Source organism: Stegastes partitus, unplaced genomic scaffold (genome assembly GCF_000690725.1).
Source record: "Stegastes partitus isolate 25-593 unplaced genomic scaffold, Stegastes_partitus-1.0.2 Scaffold120, whole genome shotgun sequence".
NCBI classification, from domain to species: Eukaryota; Metazoa; Chordata; class Actinopteri; family Pomacentridae; genus Stegastes; species Stegastes partitus.
Genome location: NW_007577851.1, coordinates 70,569 through 96,462, shown reverse-complemented (window position 1 = coordinate 96,462; position 25,894 = coordinate 70,569). Strand labels below are relative to the sequence as shown.

Genomic DNA, 25,894 nt, shown 5'->3' with positions numbered 1-25,894 from the left:
AGTTTTTTGCAGAAATATACAAACGCCATGTTTGTTTGTATTGCATTAACGCAAACATTTTATTTTCTTTTGACCAGAAATAGTTTTGAAGCATCCTGCAGCAGGATTGTACTGGAAAAAGTCCTGCTGTTGGCATCGACGCCCTATCACACTTGAACTTGTTCTATGGCTCTTGTCCAGGGTGTTTTCTCCTGACTAGATCCCTGTTTGTGTTATGTCTACTCTCAGATGTACGTGGCTTTTGGATAAAAGCGTCTGCCAAATTAAATTGCAGAACTTTTAGACAAATATGTGTTTTACCAGGTAGCCTCACGAAGATCTTCTTCAGGGAAAGTATTTGTGAGGTGCATAGTCAACTGATAAAAAGTCTGTTGTGCTTTTTATTTTGAAGCTTCTTTTCTGTTAATTCAGTACAAACCCTGTATTTTCAGGGATGCTGCAAATAATTAGACATTTGTGTGTTATCTATATTTCATTTTAGTGTGTTTGCTTTTTTTGGTTCTAAAAATGATGAAAAAAAAATCCCATAAAAATTCAAAAAGAGTCTCTTCTTTGTTACCCATATCAGCCTTGTTTTATTAGTAAGCCAAGAAATTATTAGAGGTACTGCAACACGACATCTACATGTGAGAAAAAAAATATGACAAAATCAAGTAAGTTTAAACATCATGAGACAATCATCATGTTCTGGCTAATCAAATATTTATTCTGTAATTAAAGCAGCAGTGAAGAAGTTGAGTCAAGTCTGCTTGGCTCGTTGCTGGAGTTTAACTAGCAGCCCTTTAATTCTGACAGTTTCCATCAAACAGACTGATGGGAATGGCCAGTCTTTGCTCCAGGATCAGCTCCAGGGTCTCCAAAGGCATCCGCCTCACATCATAGCCACGTACCGCCGCCTTCGCCTTCATATTCACTGGCACGATCTCCTCTCCGCTGGTTTGGTCGTTTCTTCCCACTGCAGCATACGTTGGGAAAAACTGCCGCTCAGCTTCAGGAAGGGTGGCTTTGTATGACGGGCAGCAGTAGGCAGACCACATGTACTCAGGAACAGAGACCCTGTTATTAATCCAGCGTCCCCCTGAGTTGTAAGGCATGGCCCCGGTGATCACATACATTGGGCCTTCACAGTAGGCCTTGAACTTTCTCAGCACCTCTCCCTCCAGCCTGCTCCAGGGGCCAGAGTTGGAGCCTGCCCGCTGAGGGACGATATTTGTCAGAGTAAAGGTGGCCTCTCGGTTTTCTCTGGTCTTCTGGTGCATACTAGGGTTGAGATGGCCTTTGGTGAAGTTGGAGTTCCTGTAGTCCTGAAGCACCGCCTGGCTTTCAATCACATTCTGATCGACAGAGATGTTAAAAGGTTTCATCTCTGGGCTCGCACGGGAAAACGCCAACTGAAAGACGGTGAAAGAAACACATTTCTCTGTTTAAAAGCTGCAAAAGAGTGTTTTGCTGTTAACTGATGTTTTAATCAGTTTGAGGTGATCATTCATGTAAGTGTAAGCCAGTGCCCTTACTTTTGCACAAGCATTCTTTACAACCTCACTACAGAAAAGACAACACGTATGACTACATTTTTGCATTTTCAGTTTGGAAGATGTTGCTTTACCTCTAAGTTAATGGCAAAAAAAATTATTCACACTAGTGACACATTGACCACAATGACATTTCAATTATACCAAAATACTCGAGCTTCCTATCCTAAATTTGCATTTCCCCTAATTTACTTAGAAATGCAAAATGTTTCTTTTTTCTGTTTAAGACTATGTGGAAGTTACTTAGTTGCACATAACTCTACACTTTGACAGTAAGAACTTAACAAAAATGCACTTATGAATTTATATTCTGTTGCAGAAAAACTATAACTTGCTTGACTTTGTCCTCATTTTAACACTGGTTTTGCCCAATAATCTATTGAAAGCATCATACAATCTCAGCATATATAAATACATGACAATCACTATGATACTATTAGTCTGTAAAGTAACTGGATGCCTCTTTTCCGACCTACCTGTGGTTCATACATCCAAGTGGAACCGGGCCGTTTACCATCTGCAGGACTTAGTATGTACGCAGAGAACAGAGGTGCACGACGCTGACGGTCGTACAGGCTGGCAAAGTGGTACTGATTTTTGTAGCGCTGGCATATTGGCTGGTATCCTGCTGCGTTGACACCCATAGGTGGAGTTTTATTGTAGAAGAAATCAAGGCAGTGGGAGAAGTCCTTGTCGACCTCTCCCACGACGAGGCCACCAAAGAGGAGCAGGAACAGAGCTCCTATGAAGGGTTGCAGCGGATTCCTCTGAGACATCCTGTAACGGCTGAGCGGGCTGGCTGGACAGAGATGCTAGCAAACACAGGCTTTGTTGACTGACTTCCTCTCTGTTTGTTTAGTGTCAGTGCAGCTTCCGAAATGCAGCTATCAGTGGGGTTTCCTCGAATATATACTGAGAGCAAAAACGCTGTGGTGGACAGTTTTAACACAGGGCCCATGTTTAAGATAAAACTTCCCCTGTCCAGCAGACATACGACCTTCTGGGAAACACCGGTTTCCATATCCTTTTTTCATCTTGTCTTATGTATTTCCCATCTTTAGGTGACTGTGTCAGGCTGGGGAAGTTACGACTGACCTGAACATTTCTCTACTCTGGAAATTTGCAGTCTGCAAGCTAAGAAGCACCTATTTCTGCTGTGTTTTGCTTGGATATGTGTGAATAATCCTGTTTCTATTAGATTTCTTCAAAATTAGAAGTCTGTATCTCCGCTGCGCTTCTCTGCTGCAGGTGGAAAATGTCCTCTTTTGACAGTGCTAGCACTCAAGCAAGATCAGAGACTTTTATATACACTGAAGGAGAAGGCGCAAACAATATAGTTCCATGGCCCCTTTTTTTAAGGACATTTTTCAGCCATCGGCACAATTCACTCAGTCTCTCTCAAGAGACCTTGAAGATCTCAGAATGAAAGAAATGAAATACTTTTGTTCATTCTATCACTTTCTCTGAACACTGCAGAGAGCAATGCATTCTGTTTGGCCTTAGGTTCAACAAAAGTCCATCCTTGGGCTCGGAAGACAAAGAACTCCTTCGGAAATGGGAACAGATTTTTAAAAAGTGTTGCTTAGATCTCATATGAAGAAGAACTGATGGAAAAGGTCAATCAAGGGGCTTCTGATGAAATTGTAAAAAAAGGATCTGAATCCTGACTTCATTAGCTGTCTGTTAAAAAATGCTTTGAATTAAGAAGTGTGATCCAGCCCCCTTTTTCTACTACAAAATGAACATTTATTTATTTCATGCCAGAATGTCTGTGTTTAAGAAATCTTCCAGGTCTAAAACTGGAGATTCTTTTGTTACAGCATGTCAATCTGTTGACACATGACAGATTCTGACTATATTTAGGCCAAAAAAGACAAGAAGATGTACCAAATGCTACAGGAACTGACGGAGCAGCATCTGCTTGCCGGCTGCTAGAAGTTGTTGTCTTGTGTGTGCCCCATTCAGAACCTGTTCTTTTTTTCTTTTTTTCTTCTCTGCAAAGATTCTGTCTCCAGTTTTACAAGGGGAGGTCAAAAAGTTCATAGAACGAGGTATATACTGCAGCAGCAGACAATGCATTGTACTATTATTTTTCAGTATAGTCCCTATTTACCTCAATGCACCAAGCCCACTGTTCCTTCAGACTGTCTATACCTTTAAAATAGATGTCTTCAGTTTGGGCCTCAAACCATGCCTCTGAGGCAGCCTGGAGCTCATCATCATCAGGAAATCTGGTTCCACACTAACATGATTTCAAATTTCTAAACAGGTAATAATCACTGGGGGCCAGATCTGGACTGTACTGGACTGGACCTTCGAGAATAGGAACTTGTGCAATTTGTGACTTGTGTACAGGAGCATTGTTGTTCAGAAGCAATACACCTTTGCTCAACTTTCCTCTCCTTTTTTCTTTAATAATAACTTTCAGTTGCTTCATTAGATCTGTATCGTAAGACCCGGTGATAGAGCTTCCAGCAGGTTTGTAATCAATCAACAATACGCCCTTAGAATCCCAAAACAGTGGCCATGACTTTGCCAGCTGATGGTTGGGTTCAGATTTTCTTTGGCAGGGGTGAGCCAGGGTGTTTCCATTTCATGGACTCTTTTTTTGGTTTCTGGTTCACACTGATGAATCCATGTTTCATCTCCAGTCACTAAACATGCACAGAAGCTCTTTGGGTTGTCATTGTAAATGCCAAGAAGCTCCCAACTTGACTGAAGGCTTTGGAAGCAACCCTGAACATTAAGGTTTCTGGGGACCCGTCTTTGACATCCCAAGATGTTCATGGACTATCGTACAAACACTTCCACAGGAAATCTCATACTGCCTAACTATCTCATCAACCTTAATTTGCCGATCATTCATTATGAGGGTCTCCAAAGAAGTAATCATTTCCTTTGTGATGGCATCAGCAGGCCGACCTGACCGTGGCTCAGCTTCCAGTGAGCTGTGTCCACTTTTGAATTCAGCTGACCATTTTGCCACAGTTAAATATGCAGAACTATTATCACCATGTACCTCAGCCAGTTGCCAGTGATTTTTTTTTGGCATTTGGTTGCTCTTTATGAGGAACTTTATTCCTGTCCTAAACTCAAAATTTTGGTTTTTCATCATTGCTTGATGGTCATCATTTTAGAATTTCTCTGAGGATCACACAAGTATGTTGTAACAAGTAAACTTGATATGTTTGAACTCGTGCGATGTTGCGTTGTCTAGATATGTAAAGAAACTTTGTGTTACGCCTGGTTGAATATCCTGTTCTGCAAACTTTTTGACCTCCTCTCATTAGCTGTCATTGTTTCTGTTTCTGTCTGTCACTGGTTTCTATGTCGTCTAGAATTTGTCTTCTCAGCGAAAAATTTGTGGGAACCAGAAATTTTCACTATTAGCTCAATATGTTAACGCTTCAGCTTGTGGAAAATGAGAACTCACCGCATTAAGGGAATGCTGGATTGCGGGAAATATAAACATTTTGGGGAAACTGCTTGGTAGATTTGAGACCGTAATGTTAATATTTAAATTACTGATACTAATCTTGTTTTGCGTATCAATACAAATGTGATTCATACAAAGAATCTAATGTTTGCTCATTAGTGGATGGACCCTTTGCTTCGTTGCTGCTGTGGGCACTATGTTAATTAACATTCATGCACTGCTGTGATTATTATTCACCATTAAAATGTTTCTTATGTTTTAACATGCACATACATGATTAAATAATTAACAAAGAAAGAAAAATGAACTCAGAATCTCTTGCAAACCAAACAGTGGTGATGTAAATGCATTTAGAAGCATATTAATAACTCAATAAACGGATTAAAACAATATTACCACTTTTCACCGTATTGATTTGAATCTCAGTAATCCTGGTCCTGGTGTTGCTGGAATCAAAAGATTGAAGAGTGCAGATTGGATTTTGTGTTGTTAATAAGCACACAAATGTTTAGACTAAGGTGGACATTAGAAATATGATGCCTTTCAATGTACCCTACCAGAACCAATGCTGATTTTCCAGATAAATGCTTAAGTCCCCTGCAAAAACCATCACCATAAAATGTACCTGAAAATGTGGTAATTTACTGTCTGAGGAGAAATTCTAGGACAGAAAGAATACATTCTGCTTGAATCTCAGTGAAATGTACATGTTTAGACTGCACATCATGGCCATCTAGTGAGGACTCAGAGGCACGACACCGTGCAGATGGATGATTGACCGTGATCCAGAAACTGAACTCGGTCAACTTAGTGAAACTGGTTACGCTGCTTCACTTCCAGTCATTAGTGATGAGCTGTAATCTGTGAATGGCCAGGAATTAACCCTCTGTTTCCACACAGAGATGAGTTACGTGGCCTTACTCATTGGTTTATCATCTTCTTCCTTGTTTTGTGTCTTATTCTAATGACTCAGAGGGTGTGTTTTGGACATTGTGTTAAAGATTATGTACAATAAAAAAAAAAAGTTTAAAAAGGGTGAAAGAAGAAAAAAAAAACGTTAAAAATAAAGTAGAATATGATTTTGGAGAAAAACTGTAAAAAGTGTAACAAATAATAACAAATATCTGAAAGTATTGATATTTTTAGCTGATTTAAATAGTGTTATTTTAAAATCACATGTTATAAGGCTGCAAGGTGGCTTGGTGGTTAGCACCATTGCCTCGCACCTAGAAGATCCCCGGTTTGTGTCCCGGTTAGCATGGCTGGGATCTTTCTGCATGGAGTTTGCATGTTCTTCCCATACAGTGTCTCTCTGGGTTCTCTGGCTTCCTCCCACAGTCCAAAAACATGTTGAGGTTAATTGGTGATTCTGAATCGTCCGTAGGTGTGAATGTGAGTGTGCTTGGTTGTCTGTCTCTAAGTGTAGCCCTGTGATAGACTGGTGACCTGTCCAGGGTGTCCCCTGCCTTCACCCTGAGTCAGTTGGGATAGACTCCAGCCCCCCTGCGACCCTAGTGAGGATTAAGTGGTGTGTAGATAATGGATGGATGGATGTTGTAAAAAAACACATTCCTATTTGTAAAAATACTGCTTTTTGATGTGGACACTGTGTACACTTTGGCCTGTTTTAATTTTTTACATTTTATTACATATTATCTGTAATGTAATAAAACAGGGCTAGGGTTAGGGTCTGTAAAATAACAGCAAATTGTTAGAAAACATTTTTTTTCGTCTTTGTTATATATATTTTTACTGTTAACATGTACATTTGCACTTTAACATATCTGTAAGATAGCATATTTATTTCCCTGATTTAAATATAGTAAAATAGTGTCATTTTATTATCAAATGTTGTAAAATGAGCAAAAGTCTATTTGTAAAAATTCTGTTTTTTATGTGGACATTATTTATAGTTTTGGAATTATTATTATTATTCTAAACTTTAACTGAGATTTTACTGGATAAAGAAGTTGAATATGTTTTTACACCACAGTTAATGAGACCTGAAAGCTCCCTTATGCTGCCCAAATACATAAGAATAATGGTGATAAGACAAGATTGAACTTTATCAATCCTGGCAGACTTCTGGTGCTAAATATTTTTTTTTAGAAAAAATGGAACAAATGCTTCTTTAAAAAACGATCACATATAGGTACAATGGATTACTAAAACTAAAAAATAAGAGTAGAATAGAAAAGTACAAAGTTAGACTGACAGTTAAACTAAAGTAGTAAAGTTATAAAGCACATGACACTGACTTATTACAATTAATATTCCTTCTTTAATGTATAATGCAGTGCAATCCAGCTGTTCTGCCATAAACTGTACTTTTATCAAGTCAAAATGGTTCTGATGTGTAGTTCAGGTGTTTATTAGTCTCCTCTTTACTGGTGACAGATGACTAATGACTTGGACAAACTTTACAATCTGCAACCCAAAAGACTTCACATTTACTGCTTAAATGTTCTATGATTTATAAATTGAACAAGTTATTAGGTGAAACTTCTAAATACTTGATGAGGGTAAAGTTGCACATCATAAGAGAAATCACAGGAGGCCTGATTTTCTTTGGTACTTACTTACACTGTTTCTCTCTCTCTCTCTCTTTTTTTTTTTTTACTTATGTCTGCACATTTGTTTGGTTCTGCTTGTCTCTGCACGCCCCTCCGTCTCTTCCGTGAAGGCATTCGCTGTGCTGTCAGCCTCAGACCCCTCCCTCCGTCCCTCTCTCTGTGTGAACGGAAGAACAGTCTAGTCTTTACTTGTCGCAGTGTTTCCATCAAGCGTTTCTCCTCAGGACTATGTGCGCAGCGGAGAATGGCGGAGGCCAGCGCGCTTGAGGAGCTGCAGTCGGAGCTCACCTGTCCGGTGTGTCTGGAGCTGTTCCGTGACCCTGTGATCCTCGAGTGCGGACACCACTTCTGCCAGGTGTGCATCGTTCAGTGCTGGGAAGCCAAGGCGGACGAGCTCTCCAGCTGCCCAAAGTGTAGAAAGACGTGCGCGCGTAAACTTCGACCCAACTCACTCCTGTGCAACGTCGTGGACAGCGTGCGCAGAGCCCGGGCCATGGACGCGGCCGCGGGCACGCTGGGATGGGAGCCGGAGGGGGAGCTGGAGATGCCGGAGGAACGCGAACCCGGATCCAGCATGAGCAGCGTGGCCTCGTCCATCGGGCACTGGCCGCGCCTCACCATGGATATGTGCGAGGAGCATGAGGAGAAGCTGAAGCTCTACTGTGAGGACGACCAGCTGCCCATCTGTCTGGTGTGCGGAATGTCCCGAGACCACAAGACCCACAATGTCATCCCCATTACTGAGGCCTTTGAAAACTACAAGGTACTGTGGCCCAGTTTCCCTCAAACCAAAATATGCGTACAAACCTTAGATCAGGCTTGTAAACTACTTATGTCACCATGTTTTGTCATCATGATGAATCTACAAAGCTTCTATTATATCATTCTTTATTTTCTGCTCCATGTTTGCTCTACAGTGTCAAATCGTTTGTTTTAGGGTGTGCCTCACTTTACAATCCCCATTTGACACTCCCCTCCTTGTCCATTGAGTGAAATGCATTTCAAAACATTCCTCAAAGCCCAATCAAACCTACTTTCTAATTTTAAATAAACCTGATCGGCTCTGGTGTGATCGAACAGGGTTTTGGCGGAGCAACTGCAGTGACATGGCAGTCGTGTTTTTAAAAGCACACTCCCTGTAGGCCCCGGCAGCCTCCGGGTACTTTGTGTTTTACAGGAATTCAACAGGCCGTTGTGAGCCTCTCCACGCTTTTAACTGTGCAGCTGAGCTTGTTTGCAGACTCACTCGGAGAGGCCTCGCTGTGAGCTTTAACATGTTTCTGCTGGTGCTAAATTCCCATTTTGTTTGGATTTATGTGTCAGAACTCAGGATGGATGACTGTCATATGACTCGCATTAATAATGGGATGTTGTTGTTCAGAATCAGGCAGCAATCAAATTAACTATCTGGTTCCACTTTGTAACAACATGTGATTGTCTATTTTTAACAGGAAAAGCTGTCCGTGGCTCTTGAGAAGGTTCAGCTGCAGGCCGAGGAGGCCACACTCTTCCAAAGCCAAACCAACGAAAAGATCCTCCTCATTAAGGTATCCACATGTGTGTTTGTGTCTGTTTGGGAAGCTTTGTGAAAGAACAAAACACTTGTGTGTGTGAACACAACCTGAAATTCTGGTGGCGAGGAAACGTTCACCTGCATTCCTCCACCTTTACCTGACAGACGTGAGCGAGGAATGACTCACTGTACTTTTGACTGGCAGTGACGTAACAGGTTGTTACTTAGTCTTGTCTGATGATTCTTGTCTTTAGCTGGGGGCTTGTCCTGAAATTAAAAAGGTGGTTCATGGGTACATGTCGTCTGTTTTCTTTCACAGGCTACACATTTTGGCAGAATGTACACAAACGTTGCCAGTCACACAGCCTCACACATAGCTGCGGACAGAGTTTAGATTATCTGTTTTTACCACCACCGCAGGATTCGCCTTAAATTGAGGTCACAGTGTGTCAAACGCAGATATGAGGGTTGTGTTTGCCGCACTGGAACGTCTCTGCAGCATCAGATAACTTCACATCTACACTACAAACTGCCTCTTTCTGTTCAGCCCGTCTGTCTGAATGTTGGAACGTCTGTATATTTTGCTCCGTTCATTTGACCCACTTTATGTGTCGACTCACAGGTTTTCACTTCTTCGTTTCAGTCAGTATGACAGGATGCGGTTGAGCAAGGTTCAGGGGAAGTTAGTCGGTTTGTCTTTTCCTGCAAGTTTCTCTTTCTGTCGCTCTGTGTAAAATGACAAACGTAGAAATCTGGTTATCAGTTGGTTATTTTTTTTAACAAAACACAGTATATCTCAGTAGCCCTGTCTCCAGGAGATAATGTTTCTCTACAACTAAACTCTGTTCTCGCTTATGTTTTTTAGAAATTTTATTTTCTGCCAGATTATGCTTGTCATTGCGTATCACAAATACATTTCAGATCAAAATACCTTCGTCATTTCTTTTATTGCTTTACTGTTCCTCTTTTTCAGCCAATCGATCATATATTTGATGGGGTGGGACTCGTCACCCTGGTAACTGAGAAATGAGGGGGAAAGCTTCAAGCATACTGTGAAAGCATCGTATTTTTAAGCCAGATCATGCTACTATCCTGAACCTAACCAAGCAATATCAGTGCTACTACTCTAATTATTTCTCATCTTTATTTTTAAATCTAAGGCATTACTGGTATTTAGAGCATAGTTAAAGTGTGATGGCAAAAAAACAAACTATACAAAACCAACAGAGACATATAACCATTAAAAGTCTAGTGTCACTAGTTCACTTCATCACAAACACAAACTATGTAGCTCACCATTTGCACTAAGATTCAACATGGTTAATGGTTTTTGTGCCAACCAAACAGAGCAGAAAGTGAGCAGTTTTCTGTGCTTGGATGCAGTGCAGGTTTATTCCTGTAGTGTTAGAAAGAGCAGAGAACTATTTGTTTAACACAAATCCTACTTTTCTTCTGGTGCATCAGGTAGTAACATGGTCAGTATTGCTCTGTGTATTTCATTTTAATTATAGATCTGCACTATTAAATAATTTTTGTAGAAGTCACAGGTGAATGTGGACTTTTATATTGACTATTTTGCATGTTTTTTTTTTCATATGCATGTGCCCTCACTTGTGTGATGAGAAGGACAGAGAGGGAACAGCTGCAGGAGGACGGCTGTATTTTCAGATTCCGGCGTTGATTTATTTACATACTTATTTTTTGCCTTTTTCAGATTTTTGCCTTCCTCAGCTTTAGTGATGCAAGTTCAAACAAACATCCTCCCGAAGATTATATAAGCGCTTGTTTACAGAGTTCAAAAGCGCTCGAGAGCCTCACATGTTGTGAATTTTGCTGTTGTGTGTGTGCTTCACTGAAACTAAAAACTCAGTTACTTAACTCAAAATGAAGTTACCAGTAGAAGCATTCCCGACAGAATGACCAGTAAACATCATGCTTTTTCTGTCAGTGTGATATCTTTTAAAATTTCATCCTAACAACTCAGCATTTCATTGCCCTTGTATAATTCAGTCAGGATAGATAGGTTCTGCTTTGAACTCAGTAATGTTTTTCATGCTTTTCTTTAACCAGGTAACAGCACTGACTTGTCTTGATTTGAGGAAGAAAATTTTCTGTCCACTTTCTAACTTTTTTGTTAGTTTTTTTACCTTCACTTGACTAAAATTTTTATTTAGATTTTGACCAAAAGAGTTCTTCACCTGAATATGATGCACAAAGGCTCCACTTTTCAGTTTAGTTTACAAAGCTACAAAATGTGTTTGTCCTCTCTGTGTTTCAGGAGCGAGCAGGAGATCTGGAGGAGATGGTCACTGCAGAGTTTGGCCGCCTGAAAGAATTCCTACTCGAGGAGGAGGAACGCATAAAGGAGAGACTGCAGAAGCAGAAAGAGAAGAAACTCAACCAGCTGGAAGAAGCGCTCACGAAGGCCACAGAGCAAATCAGCCAGCTGGAAACTACGGCTGACAAACTTCGTCTCAAACTGAGGGAAGAAGAAAACCCAGAGCAACTCAAGGTGAGAGAGGAGAGGCAGGACAGAGGAGCAAATCTGTTATATAGCTGCATTCTCTAACTCGGATAGATTAACGTGTCAGTTGCTTTAAAGATTAAAGCCAAGCAAATACAAAAGACGATTGAAAGAATATCTAGAGGCTCAGTGTCAGAGATGGCATCTGCATGTTTCAGCAGAGACTGAAATATTTTGTAATCATAGGCTTGTTTTGATCTGCTCTGTTTCAGGGAATCAAAGATTTCATTGGAGGGTGAGTATCATTCTGATCTGGTCAAAATCATTTGAGGACAGTGATTTCTTACAGAGTTTTTCTGATATGTAGGTCACCTCCCCTTTAAAGTCTACATGATCGTCGTCCCACTTCAGGTTTCACAAGTAAACAGTGTTGTTGAAACAGGATGTGAGGTCACGACTGTGGTTTCTAGTCACATTTGTCACACCTTCTCATGCCAGCTTGTGGCTACTAAGAAACAGGAAGTCAGCAAGTGCCTCCGTAGACCTGACATCTGTTCCATTTAAAACTAAATTTAAACAGTCATTTCCCCAGTGCTGCAACACATATTTTTCATTTGTTCAATCATCTAGTTTCAGTTTATCTAGGTGACACATTACCTGAGTATTATTAAGGTCAAACACCAGAGCAGACTGAGGCACTCTGTTCCCCAGGTCTGTCTGATTAAGAGTTTAGCATTTAAGATAATATAATTTCTTAATTAATGTCAGTGCATTCAGCATCAGACAGTCATGGGACTCTGAGAGTGCGATTACTGAGTCATGTTGTAAAGAGTAAAATGATATGTAGCAGTTCTAAATCTTAGGAAATTTAGGTTACGATTACACATAAATTACTAAATACCTCTTTCTGCAAGAACAAATGTGACGATGACTGTTCTGGTGTAAGGTTCAAGCAGCATGCAGGCACCCATCTGACTAGAGATTCATACATTTTTCATTAAAATAATAGTTAAAAAAAACAGGTATCATAAGTAATTTGTTGCCCTTTTGAGCTTCACCTGAATTAAACGTATGTAAGAAAGTACTCCTTCTGGAGCCCTGTCGTGTGTGTGTGTGTGAACGGAAAACAAACTGATTCAACAAATTAACATTTTGTAATCCTCCATAATATTACTTCTGTCTCTCTGTCAGGGCTGAGAGCTTGTTTGAGCGCCCCCCGGAGGTGGCGGTGGATCTGCAGTCAGCTGAGTTTCTGGGACCTCTGCAGTACAGAACCTGGAGAAAAATGAGCTCCATTTTTCAACCAGGTACGACGACATAAACACCACCTGAGCAGAGGAACAAGAAAAAAAAAAGTGCACTTATTGCTTATTGTCTGTCAGGAAAACACACATAGTAAAGACAGATGCAGTGGAGGCTGACATATCCTCACTTGACACTTGCTGCAACACAAAAACATTTCTTGTCTGTTTTTCTCTACCTGCTAACCACCCACATCTTTTCAAACAACGCTCAAAGGTTTTTGTGCAGGCTGTCAAAAAACAAACAAACAGGCAATACCGCTTTAGTCATTGTCTAAACTCCTCCAAAGCAACAGAAGATGTTGTACAACTGCTTTCACAGGCTCAGTAATACTCTCCATGACTAGAATATCACATTTGACATGTAAATTTGGTGCTACAAAACACATTTTTGCCCTTGGCATGTACTGTTCAGTCTAGTGTTTATCTGCTCTATCTGGGGAGGTTTAAACATGATTGTATCTGCCCTCTAAACTTAAATGCTGTGTCACTGAGCAAAGTCAGGTGTACAAAGACTTATTTGGGTATTTTAGGTAATTTGCCAAAGACATGTCATCATATATTGTTACCGATTTGGTAAAACTAGACAGAACTCCAGAGATTAAATAAATCTCTAGAATTACATCTCAGTAACATCATTTATATTTTATTTGTATCCATGTAGCTGAGTCTCTTATCCAGCTCACCTTACTCTAATTGCGCAGGTTGGCATTCAGTATCTCGCTGAAGGTCACCGCCAAGGAGTCATCCTCCGGTCATTCTCTGTAAACATGTTGCATTGATCCATTTTTAATTTTTTTTTGATGTCCTCTCAGCTGTCACAGCAGTGACCCTCAACCCGGACACAGCCTATCCTTGTCTGTGGGTTTCTCCGTGTTGCACCAGCGTCCAGGTGGGAAAAATCCAACCAAACCTGCCCAACAACCCCGAGCGCTTCACCCGCTACAACATCGTCCTGGGCTCTGAAGCCTTCTCCTCGGGCAGACACTACTGGGAGGTGGAGGTGGGCTCCAAAACGGCGTGGGGTCTCGGCGTGGCCACGGCCTCCGTCAACAGGAAGGAGGAGATCAGCCTCTGTCCAGACGACGGTTTCTGGACCATGGTGCTGAGGGACAGTGGCGACGGCAGCAGCGAGTACGAGGCGTGCACCGACTCAGAGGAGTGCATGTTGTATCCCGCTAAACCCCCCAGGAGGGTGGGGGTCTATCTGGACTACGGGCGTGGTCAGGTGGCATTTTATGATGCAGGAGACATGAGCCACCTCTTCACCTTCTATGATGCAAAATTCAAAGAGCCCGTTTTCCCCTACTTCAATCCCTGGCCGATCATCAACGGACACAACCGGGAGCCGCTCACCGTAGTAACGCCACACTGGGGATAGATGTCCTTTTTACTAGAGAACTGATGCTGTGCATCAACAGATTGAGACTCAAACTGAATACAGAGATTCAGCAGCCAACGAACTTTGATGGACTCATCTAATGAGCATTCACACATGTGCCTTATCAGAAAGACGTCTTGGCTATATGAGGATAAACATGCAGGTAACTGGAATTCTCTTAAGAAACTAAACTGGACAATTGACACTCTAAAAGATCTAACTGTCGACAACCAACAGTAAAAAAAAAAAGAAAAAAAAACCCACCAAAAATAATCAATTGATTGATCAAGCGTTGTCTGTTTAGGGATAACTCCTTCTATTTTGTTCCTCTGAGTCACAGAGCTCCATTGCTGTTGTTTCACAACTATAAGAAATGCATCATGATCCGTTATTACCATGAACACATACTGTACTTTTATATTGAGTCAGTCCTTCGTAAACCCTCCTGCTGCTGTAAATACTAACCAATGAATAAACCCCACAGTGCCCAGAGGTTTAGAAACATTATTTTTGCTATATTTTAGACTATTTTTAACACAAGACTTTATATTTGTGGCTGTTTAAAAAAACAAAAAACAAAAAAACATTTCCATCCTAATCAGAAATTAAAGGTCTTACATGGAAAAACAGACAAACACTTGGTTGGTTTTGGTGTTTTAATAAAATGTGTTAACAGTAAGAACCATATGGACCCGTTTTATCCTTTAAAATTTTGTATTGACTTTGAATACTTTACAGAAGGAGTAGGACATATTTGTCGCTAAAAATGCATTCGAACAGAAAGATGTTAAAAAAATGTTATTATTCTAATCAACATCTAATGATATAACATAATATATTTTATCGTTTTCATGTATACGATCCTGGTATTTTTATGACATGTACATTGAAAGCAATGATGTGTTGAGTGAATGCTGATATTTGACACAAGACTTTAATAATATCATTACATTTACTACTGAGGTTCTTGTTGGTACATTTGATTCCACCAGGGGGCACCAAAAACTAACTTTAAAAGCAACGTCACTGAGTTTGTCAGCGCTCTTTATAAAACCGCTCTGCGCTTTTATGAACCATATGGAGGCCAATCTTATTCAGCTGCAGCGCACTTAAGGCTTTTAGAGAGAGGTTCATCTCAGATCATGTTTATTTTTCACTAATATTTAGGTCAGACAAGTTTATGTTTGTGTGTAGAGCACAAATCACAAGTTTTCCAATGTGTGCGACACACTCTGTCCTTACAGCTTCGATTTAAATGACAAAAATTTCCCTCAGAATATCTTTGATTAAGAGAAAATGTGAGAAGCATCAGGAAGAACAACAGATCCATCTGCAATGTGCGTGGACATACAATAGATGATGCCTGAACAGCAAAATTACAATATTATGGATGGTTTATATACATGCAGTGATTAACAAATTTCATAGATCACCACCCAGTGTAAGGTTTATGCCACAGCTTCCCTACATTAACAGCATTGGTCATTACCAAAAACATTTTTTAAGTTTCTGTAATGGTTAATAAACCAGCATGTAGAAGCTCTTGAACCAAAATGATATTTTTATGTTAAAATATAATTATTGTTGTTATACATGAATTTTCAAATTTTTAAAATTTTCCAAAAAAAAGAAAAAATGGTAAAGCACAGTATTATTCTTTCTTATATCTTGATTAAGATGTCAAAATATTGTTATTTACCTGCATTCATGAACATAAAAAGTAATTTTAGTGGTTGAATGTTATGCTTGATTAATTTCTGACTTGTCAAAGAAGCCCAGTGAGTCGGCTCAGATTTGGGTATAAAAAGGTGAAATTCCTCATTCTTGTTCAAAATAGTCAAACGTCGAGAGCTGAGTGCGGATTAAAGCACTTCATAACGCTGGATGGTCTATATTATAGAGTGCTTCACAAATTAGGTGGTCTGATAAGTTTGTTACGCACTGTATATAAAGAGCAAAGAGCCCAACAACTCACATAGAAAAGAGAAGAGACAAGGACACTATATGCAAAGATGGAGGAAAAAAAAGTCAAGACTCAAAACATCTGGAATTAAGCACTGACAGTTGGAGGATAGTGAGAGTCTAAGATGTACCGACACACCTGTTGCAAAGTGCATATGAGGTCCGTAGAAAGGTTACAGAAAGTGAAAACTGATGCGGTGTTTGATCGAACTCAACTTCCCTTCAGCAAATATCCCATTATGGATTCTTAGGAGTTTGATTCAACATATATTACAATAAAATCCAACACAACACACCCACACTACACACACAGAGTGAAAATATAACTGGAAAAAGCTAAAAAAAAAAAATCCTGAACATTTATTCATTAAACACTGTTTTATAGCTACAAACACCTGTTTCTCAAGATAATCAGTTGATTAGCTTTGTCCTCGGTGTGGTTGGTGTTTACCTGTCACAGATACGCACAGCGTTCCTCTTTCAATGTCCAGTTAAGCAAGGTTAATGAGTCACCCCGTGCCAGTTGAGCATTTCGGTAATCTGTGACTACTATTACGAACAAATAAGTAATGAGAGTGAGTCTGACCCGAATCAAACTTATCTGTTCTCCGTGTCTATCTGTGGGCGTCATCTGCCGATACATTAACAATAAGCCGCTGGTCTCATGACTATACCTGTCAGGGTTATGTGCAGTCCAAGCCTTCTCTCCTCTACCTGTCCTGATCTGTAATTAGATATTATTGCGGGCCGATCAACATGCAGTAACACAAGCCTTCACTTCTACGTTACTGCTCAGCTGCCACGCCTTCTGTCATTCATCCCTGTCTTTAAGCGGTTTCAGGGATGGTCAAGGTGAGAGAAACAAGAAAAGTCATGTTTTTTTTTTTTTTTATTTTTTCTTGGGTTTTTTTTTTTTTCTTTTTCACACCCCTCATTTCTGTTCCCATCTTGTTCATTCACCATTCGTCTTCTCTCTCTCTCTCGAGTGATGGATCTGATCCCAAAATACAACCTCTATTTTTAAACCCTCAGCTCTGTAACTTAGCTTTTCTGTAATGGATCTCCTTTTCTGCCTCCACTCAAGAATTTACCTCTCCTCTCCCATCAATAATCAATGAGGAGAGGGGCTGAAGAAAGACGCGGAGGCAACTCAACGACGATGTTTAAGTGATTAATGGAAACCTCATTAGGAACTGGAGAAAAGTCAAACTATACATTATCCCAGAGTCTTGAGAATAAAGAGGGGTTTCAGTTTGAAGGAGGAATGTTTAATGCGGGTTAACAGGAGTTTCATGGGGAGGCAGTGATGGAGGGAGACTTCGGGGGGGGCAGCTGAGGGCAAAGTAGTGGGATAATTGAGACGCTTTATCAGGCCAAAGCTGCCAGACTCTGGCCAATGTCCCCATTTTCTACTGTAAGGAGAGTGAGAGGGAGAGAGAGAAGGGAAAACAAATTGATGTGGCCTTTTATTTATAGAAAGCTGATGCTTTTAGTGGAATTAGTTGCCTCGGACAAACACTACGACGCTACCGTATACGGCTGTTTTTAGAGGGCCGAAAAGCAGCGTAATATGTTCACACGCTTCCGTGAACGGTCATGTCTAAAAATAGAGGTCAGTGGTGACATGTTCACCTGTGTGTGCATGCCGTGTGGGTTCAGCCATGCTTGTTGGATGAGATTATACATGCGGGACAACACCGAGGTGATGCGCTGCAGCCAAACAAAAGTCTTTCATCATCGCATGGCTGCTGAGTTTGTTGCATCCCTCCACCTCTGTGTATCTCTGAATGAATAGCTGACCTGGGTATCGCAGGGAAAAAAAAATCTAATTTGTGTTACAACAAAGGCTCCAAATTTGACAGCGGATTGAGGGCGGATTGATTGAGAGGGAGAAGGAGATGTGAGGAGAGCAGCGAGGATTAGTGTCAGAGGGGAAATGATGGTGACAAGAAACAGACAAGGATGGGAGGAGAGCAATTCTGAGAAAAACATAAAGATAAGATGGAAAAATGTAAAGAGCCAGGAAAACATAACAGAATGACATAAGATTTTGCCTGAAAGCAGATTTCACGAAGGCTTTACAGACACTGATGGCAGGAAGGGTTGTTTGGACAAAGCACCCCGGCAACAGGAGGAGTGTCCACCTGTGATGAAGGGGAAAAGGTGGAAAAGGAGGAGGAAGGGAAGGAGAGAGAGAGGTCGACGAGTTACAGGTAGATAACGCGAGAGAGGTAAAGTTCAGGAGGTATAGAGTGTCAACTAAAGGATCAGGAGATAGCGAGCGAGGGCAGAGGTGCAGGAACTCAATCCAGGAGTCAAGACTACAGCTGATGATAAAAACCTCCACACCTGCTCACACCAGGAAGGAGATATGGACGGGAGCATCTGAAGAAAACACCTTTAGGACATAATATAGGAGGAACATTTCAACTTTTCCTGGACTCCCTTTATTCAGTCTTTCATTTCTAAAATAAAACCTGGAATAAACAAAAAAACTGAACCTGAAATGGAGGAGAATTTTTGACACAATTTTTTTTTGTGAGAGAAACTGACAAATCTGATGACCTCTTCATGTGACTTTTTGTTGGGGATTTTTAAACATTTTTTTTAACACATTGAATTAAAAGCAGCAACAGGCACCGCGGAAAGAAAAAGAGGAGAATCGGGAAGAGCGAGGGTGAGGGAGGGGGAGGGGGAGTGAGGAAGAGAGAGAGTGTTGTGAGCCGGTGACACCGAGATGTTCATGCTCATTCGAGAGCCGTCCGCCGGAGGAGGCGGTGCTGGAGCGATGAGCGGGGCGAGTGAGAGGAGCGCAAAACAGGTGTGTACACGAGGGGAGGCTGCAACCATGTTTTTATGTCTGTTCAAAAGTATTTCTGTGTGTAATTCTCTCTGAAATGTTAAATTCTTTTTAAAAAAAACAACCTTTTGCTCTGCTTTTCTTGTATGCGTTTGTCACATTTTATGTCAATTTGAGTTGCACATTGTTTAGTTTTGCATGATCTTCTCATAGTGTTTCATTAAGCTTAGTCCCAAATGCAGTGATAGAAGATAATCTTAATGCAGTAATGAAGTCTAATTGATGTAACAGGTGAAGAATTGCTTTCTTGAGGAAAACAAGTCTGCATAGCTCCTAAATTATTAAGTTTTGTTATGTCTTAGACTGAAAAACTCCCTCTAAAAGTGTGAAAGTGCAAAAAAATTGGGGGATACAAGCTGTGTTTTTGGTATTATCATAGCAAAGTTGACATATATAGTATTTAACTTGTTTAAATGCCAGAAATTGCTTCAAAAAAATCCAGTTTTAAATGGCCAGACATTCAGTTCTTATTTCAGGTCATCCGAACCACTGGCCACTGTAACTGGCACCCCTGAATTAATACTACATGTGCATCAGTCTGAGCCCACAGCATCACTTTCCTTCACCCCTCTGCTCTTTCCTCACAGGTGCAGGCTGCCATCAAGAAGAAGGTGGAGAAGCAGAAGAAGCGGACCAACGAGCAGGGAGACAGTCAGCCCGCTGCTCCACAGCCTTCTCGTCATCAGAAAGCCAGACAAGCATCTCAGATGATGGCGGCGGAGGCAGCTGAGGACAGCGAGGTGCTGGACGAGACGCTGGAGGAGATGATGGAGGGGCCGCCGAGGAGGGAGAAGGAGAAAGAGACGGAGGTGGAGAACGTCGACCTGCTGCCCATAGTGGACTCTGTGTTTGGACAGGTAGGAGGGTGTGAATGCTCAAAAAAAAAAATGCGCGTGAGGATTCTTCTTTGGATGTAATGTCTGTCTGATTAAGTGTGTGTGTGTTTGTGCGCAATAAAGTGTGCGTTTCATTTGCTTCTTCATCAAGTTCTCTGGCTGATTGAATGTCCCTCCAGTGGCTTGATTGAAACCCTAAGCTGTCAATTTAAATTTAAAGCCCCGCTGAGCTCCAGATTTTGTAACTAGCAGACCTCCTCACACCCCTGACCTCTGACCTTTGAAGGATGTAAAGCTAAATTCAGCACAGCAACATAAACATCTTTTTTTTTTTTTTTTTTTGGCGCTTTCTCGTTTAACCCTAAATCCTCGTGTGCATGGCGGGATCTGTAAAGCCCGAGCGCTACAGCTAAGAATGATGATAGCGTGGGGTTTGAGAGGATTTAAGCTCCTTTACTTTGGGAAACATTACGAAAGTGTAATCCGTAAAAGATACGGCCATAGTCAGCCAGAGATCTGATGAACACCGTATCGCTGCGGCCATTGTATCAGCTCAGGATCGCATCACATCCCATCACTCACATGGCAGGAGGCGACACACGACACGGCACGCTAGGCTGCACCGTCGCAGCATCTGTCACCCCGGGGGTCAGACATGTGTGAGAAAGTGGCGAGTTTGCGTATGAAAATAAATCAAAAGAGATTACACACAGGTTTAAGCCTCACTGGCTTCCTGCTGCTGACCTCCGCGTGAGTCACTCTGGATGTTTGTTGTTGTTTTTTTTCTCCTTGACATAAAGAAAGCGTCACATCCACCTGATCACGTCAGCAAAGTCTGAAGAAGGCGATGATGAGTGAGGCTTAACTTAGAAACAGGGAATCAATACAGGAAAAGGAAGAAAAAGTGATGTCAGCGGTGATGCGAGTGATCCAAAATAGGAGAGAGCGGATGAGTGAGTGGGAGAGAGCGAAGGCTTGAAGAGAAGAGAAGAGAAGAGAAGAGAAGAGAAGAGAAGAGAAGAGAAGAGAAGAGAAGAGAAGAGAAGAGAAGAGATTTTCACTGTGAGGTCCCTCAAGGGTCCTTGAGCCTCAGTTTTGACACCCAGTGCATTATAGCATGAAGCCTGGTTGCAACAGTCAAGTCATAGACAGTAGGTACAGTATTCCCAGAGACCCTCAGCCCCCACATAATGAAATGAACCGAAACAGACGGCTTCCACAGACTCATCTCCTTAAAGGGATCTTTCACCAAACAAACCCACTCACAGACGTTACATCAGAAACCTTCACCAAGTGGCCAAGTTACAGTTTACGCCTGTGTGTGTGTGTCCAGAATATGCAGTGAAAACTTTGAAATGCGTAAGTTCATTGACAGAAACAGGCAACAGAGTCAAATTCCTTTTATGTGTTCACGTTTGTCCACTGAAACTGTTTCAGATCGAACACAAAACTGTAGCAAAAGTGATGCTTCAAATCTGGATGTTGCTGCAAAGAAGCAACAAATTCTTCACAGGAGATCAGAGCAGTTTGCCACAGGTCAAAGGTGTCACCAAATTTAGTATCTGAACAACTGTGAAATATGGTCACAGTCTCCCTTCTGTTGCTGAGTGACAGTGTTGAAAAAACGCTCTTGCAGAACATTAGGGTGTCACAGTAAAGATGAAATTTGGATATAGAATCACTTCATCAATGCATTCTTTTAGACATTTGTATGAAATTTGTCATAATCAGTGTATGAATCATTTGCTAAAAAGGAGGTTTGTGGGGTCAAAGTGACATTTTAGCATCACAGTCTAATGAGTTTGTCTTTGAGTCCAAGTAAACACTGAAACGCCTAAAGTGAACAAATACCTCGAGGTGTTTCTGACATATCACATGTATGAGAATGGGACATATATGCACAAATTAAATGCCTGAAACCATAAGCCCTCTGACTATCGCTGTTGCTGGTACGGAGGCATGATGAGGACTCTTTGATGGGATAGGTTCACCCAAAGGTTCTGAACATCTAATCTTTGTTAAAGAAATGCGCTAGTATTATAGTTTCAGTATTTGTGAGTGCGCAGTGGTCTACTAGAGTCCCTGTGACGTAACTTTCTAAGGCTTTCATTCAGATTCCTTGAACCTACTGTGCATGTATAGAACATGTTCTGCAAGAGGATTAGAAAGCAACAGAAAAGAACAGCTCTGGTGTCTGCTGCTGGGAAGATAATCTGGACCTGGACGTTGTTGCTTTAAATCAAACCAGTTTAAATGGATGGTCACTGAGATTGTTGCACTTTGAAATGAGAAAGTTTTGTTATTTTAAATTACATTCTGTTTTTAGTTTTATTTGCTATTATTTGTGCTATTTTAAACATTTAAATATGCTTAAAGGCATACAGTTTTAAGAGTTTACTTTAGTGATTGTAATGTGTGCTGAGTGTAGCTCGAGGAAAAAACAAAATATCAAACCAGTTACATGAGGAAGACTTTTAGTCATGGTTCACTGTGGTTATTGGTGATTTATTGTCAGAGAAATGTTTTTTGGATAAAGGCTCAGTTTGGAACCTATTATGTATTAATTCATTATCTATTTATTCATGCAAACTTTATCCTCCACATAAGCGTTATTGTATCCTCGCTGACCTGTCGTGCTCTCACTAAACACTCGTTAGGTTTCACCAGCCATCATCAATTTTTATATTAAGCAGTATTATATAACGCAGACGAAAGCACTCGGCTTTGAACAGCTATGATATTAATGTACAACACTAATGTAACATCAACTGTGCCGGAGTAATTGCTTTTACATCTTTCAAATAATACTTTTATCTGAGATGGTTTTACTTTATTAGAGTTTGAATGCAGGTGTTTTGCTTCCTTCCATCCTTGCTTCCTTCTTTCCTTCACACTCCATCTCTTCTAGTATTTCCCTGCTTGACGTCTCTCATTACTGGAAACCAGCAGGTGTGCATCTGACACCAGATCAGAACCTGATACATCGACTGATTCACCTTCTCGCACACACGCGGGACTCACATTACCTGAGTCATACCCATCTCTCACAGCACGCACACACACACAATGCCTGGTTCGTGCTGTGTGTGCAATAAAATGGGCCTCCAGCTGCTAAAGTGACTTCATTCAGTGCTGATACTCTGATACAAGCAACTGAAAAGTAATCAAAACAGAAGCCCTGTAACATAAATAAAGCCGTGTGTGCGTGAAACACACACCCAAAGACACATACACCTACTAGGAGCATCCCATTTGCGTGATTAATTGAAACCATCAGTAAGAGAGAACGAGCCTGGTAATTAATCAGGTTTGATGGTATTGTGCGTCTTCGGTTGCAGCCGCTGGTGTCGGTTTTGTCATTAAATGCGACCAACAAGGTGAATCATGAAGGAGGAACTCTGCAGCGGCTCATAGAAAGAAGTGATTGATCTGGTTGTGTGGCGCTGATAGACCCTCGCTGAGCTCCCTAATTGGATTCATGCTAATAAAACGGTTTTGTAGTGTTAATAGGCCGTGTGTTTTGTGGTGGATGTAATGAGCCGGACGGATTAATGGAGCGGTTTTGTTTGTAGCTGGTTCAGAGGTTATTAGATTTTGATGTGGTGATGAGGTATGCAACTGACATTATGCAGAAAGTGTGTTATGGATAGAATCAAAATTTCCTTGGAAATATTCTGATGAAAACACAAAAATTACATAAAAAAACACGAGCGTATTTTCAATTTTTTTTTTTTGTAAAAAGTACATCTCTTTTGGCCTGAGCTAAATCAGGGGCTTCATGTTTTATCATGTTTGATTTACTTGAACCTTTTTTTTTTTTTCAAATCTTAAACTATTGATATTTATAAAGATATTTGTGAGATTTTGGATAAATATGTTAAGTACTTTCTAAGATAATCTTTCTATAAAAAGCCTGTCAGTCCATTTCTGATGTTTTATTTTTTTGCACATTGTAATTTGAGGCTATGTTTGAACACCAATATCTCAGGCACTAATAAAGATAGAAGCCTGAAATTTTCACTATTATTTCTCATCATGCCATTCAGTAAGAATCTGAAATATTGGACAAGTAGATCAAAAAATCTCTAATTACGGGGGAATTGAAATGAAAAATAAAAACAACTGAAGTTATCATGGAACGCTTTATCTTTGAGCACACACTAACAGAAACATTGATAATGTGGAAGTCAGCTCGTGATATATTCTAAACCATGTGTGGTTTCATGTGACGGTTATAAAAACAAAAAAACAAAAAAAACATTTAGAACCCTTTTTAGTATGAAATAGTCAATGAAAAAAATCTATATTTTTGCTGAGTTTTCATCACTGATTGAGCAGGTATGATAAGTTGTACCACACAAACCAAAATATCACGAGATAGCCTGATCCAAGTATAGCGGATTTCTGGAGTTTCAAAATATTTCTCAAAATATAACTAAGTTAATAATGTTTGTTTTATTTCACCTCAAATTTAACCTACGATGTTTTTGTTAATGTCAGCTCAAAGATGAGTCTTTTCATGGCTCCTTAATCTTATTTTTCGTATTTCAACTCACCCATAATTGTTAAATGTTTATTGTCTGTGTCTAATATTGTAGATTCTGAATGAATGACTGAGATACTGTCATTCAAACAGAGCTTCAAATTTTAATCTGCAAAAAAACCCAGAAATGTGCTCAAAGTGTATTGATAAGCAATTTAAATTTTTTTTAATCTAAAACAAAATAAAGACAAATCAGAGATGGTCAAGCAGAAATTGTTAAAAAATGTGATGTTTTTAGGTGGAATGACCCAAGTGTTACTTTCCAGATGTTAAATTTTAAATTTGGGAGTGGGAACCTTTATTACATAACATCATTTACACATGTATAAATAATTATAAACGTGCACAAAATATGACTTTTCCATAAGCAGCTGCATGAGTGCAAACAAAAAACTATAAACACAATATGATGCTGAAATATGTGATCAGGGTTTGTTTACTTTGTATTTCTGCTTTTTTTTTTTTTGCATGTGTCCATATACCTGCTTCATGGCTCACTGTAGTTCAGAAAAACTCTGCTTCTATTAGATTAGAGTCAGTTCTAGCGATGTTTTGTGGGTCTCTTGCTTCCTTAAAAAACAGAAAACCTTCTTAGTGGCTAAACAGTGTTACTAGCACCAAAATATTGTAGCAGTCTGGGCATTAATGTCATTTTGATCTCGTAGTCGAGGATCAGGTCATTTTTAAGACACTCTAATCTCATTTATCCCAATGACAGCACTCAAATCTGTCTGCACGCTCACTTGTAATAACTTAAACCGATGGCTTCTTCTTAAGATTTTCTTTCTAGATAAACTTTCTTTTCATTTATAGCAGCCGCTCTTAAGCTGCAACTGAAGGGCTCAATCTGTCAGAAAGTTCTTCTAAAAATAGAGGTTGTGTCATTACTGTCTCACACATTTACTGCAGCAGCTGTCAGATGAAGTTATTGGAGCTGTCCTGAGCTGGCCTCTAGTGGACACTGCTGCCTATTACAGAAGAGAACTGATGGTGCAGAGAGAGATGCTGTCGCTGTGCTTTATGGTATCAGAGTGTAGATTCATATTTTTAAAGGATCTGCACACTTTCTCACTGTGCTTTAGAGACGTCTTTATCACTCTGATTTGAGTGTAGTGGCATCCTTCAAGGTGAGACAACTTGAATGAATATCCTCAACCATCAACCTTTACAACTTAAAGCAAGTTACACTTTGTAGTTCACTGTCTGACTCACAACTTTCCTGCTTTGCTTCACATTCACTGCGCTCATAAAGGTGGAGTTTGCATGTTCTCCCCATACAGTGTGGGTTCTGTCTGGGTTCTCCGGCTTCCTCCCACAGTCCAAAAACATGTTGAGGTTCACTGGTGATTCTAAATTGTCCGTAGGTGTGAACTGAATTAATTTGAATTGAACTGAAATTAGTTGAGATGACAAAGCAATAGTAAACATAATAGTAGGGTCAGCATTGTAGAAGGAACAGCAGTATCAGTGATGAGTAAAATGTACCACTTGGT

At 40.4% G+C, this 25,894-nt stretch overlaps 3 protein-coding genes across 4 annotated transcripts in view; 2 read left to right on the top strand and 1 right to left on the bottom strand.

Moving 5' to 3' along the window:
* cabp2b (calcium binding protein 2b) overlaps positions 1 to 25,894 on the top strand; it is a 40,225-nt gene that overhangs the window by 7,074 nt on the left and 7,257 nt on the right. The window contains exons 2-4 of one of the 2 annotated variants that reach the window (XM_008278304.1): positions 727 to 733; positions 18,341 to 18,983; positions 19,610 to 19,879. In XM_008278304.1, the coding sequence (XP_008276526.1) occupies positions 18,900 to 18,983; positions 19,610 to 19,879 (354 nt within the window). In that variant the 5' untranslated portion in view covers positions 727 to 733; positions 18,341 to 18,899. Of the gene's footprint in view, positions 1 to 726; positions 734 to 17,286; positions 18,984 to 19,609; positions 19,880 to 25,894 lie in introns of those variants that run through there. The other variant, XM_008278303.1, reaches the window with a different exon arrangement.
* Positions 552 to 2,308, bottom strand: LOC103354800 (endonuclease domain-containing 1 protein-like). The gene is made up of 2 exons (XM_008278346.1): positions 2,009 to 2,308; positions 552 to 1,391 (listed from the first exon to the last, which is right to left on the bottom strand). The coding sequence occupies exons 1-2, from the start codon at positions 2,306 to 2,308 to the stop codon at positions 783 to 785; spliced, it is 909 nt and encodes a 302-aa protein (XP_008276568.1). The 3' UTR covers positions 552 to 782.
* On the top strand, positions 7,709 to 15,163 carry LOC103354772 (nuclear factor 7, brain-like). Its single transcript, XM_008278302.1, has 6 exons — positions 7,709 to 8,304; positions 8,993 to 9,088; positions 11,333 to 11,566; positions 11,791 to 11,813; positions 12,710 to 12,825; positions 13,635 to 15,163. Exons 1-6 carry the CDS (start codon positions 7,786 to 7,788, stop codon positions 14,198 to 14,200), a joined length of 1,554 nt encoding a protein of 517 aa, XP_008276524.1. The 5' UTR covers positions 7,709 to 7,785; the 3' UTR covers positions 14,201 to 15,163.

What these genes read in the sequence shown, in the direction of transcription:
- LOC103354800 (XM_008278346.1), bottom strand. Translation starts at nt 2,308, where the DNA reads ATGTCTCAGAGGAATCCGCTGCAACCCTTCATAGGAGCTCTGTTCCTG. An exon ending in CTTGGATGTATGAACCACAG is followed by an intron (nt 1,392 to 2,008) that starts GTAGGTCGGAAA and finishes ACCGTCTTTCAG; the next exon opens with TTGGCGTTTTCCCGTGCGAG.
- LOC103354772 (XM_008278302.1), top strand. Translation starts at nt 7,786, where the DNA reads ATGGCGGAGGCCAGCGCGCTTGAGGAGCTGCAGTCGGAGCTCACCTGT. An exon ending in AAAAGATCCTCCTCATTAAG is followed by an intron (nt 9,089 to 11,332) that starts GTATCCACATGT and finishes TCTGTGTTTCAG; the next exon opens with GAGCGAGCAGGAGATCTGGA. An exon ending in ATCAAAGATTTCATTGGAGG is followed by an intron (nt 11,814 to 12,709) that starts GTGAGTATCATT and finishes TCTCTCTGTCAG; the next exon opens with GGCTGAGAGCTTGTTTGAGC.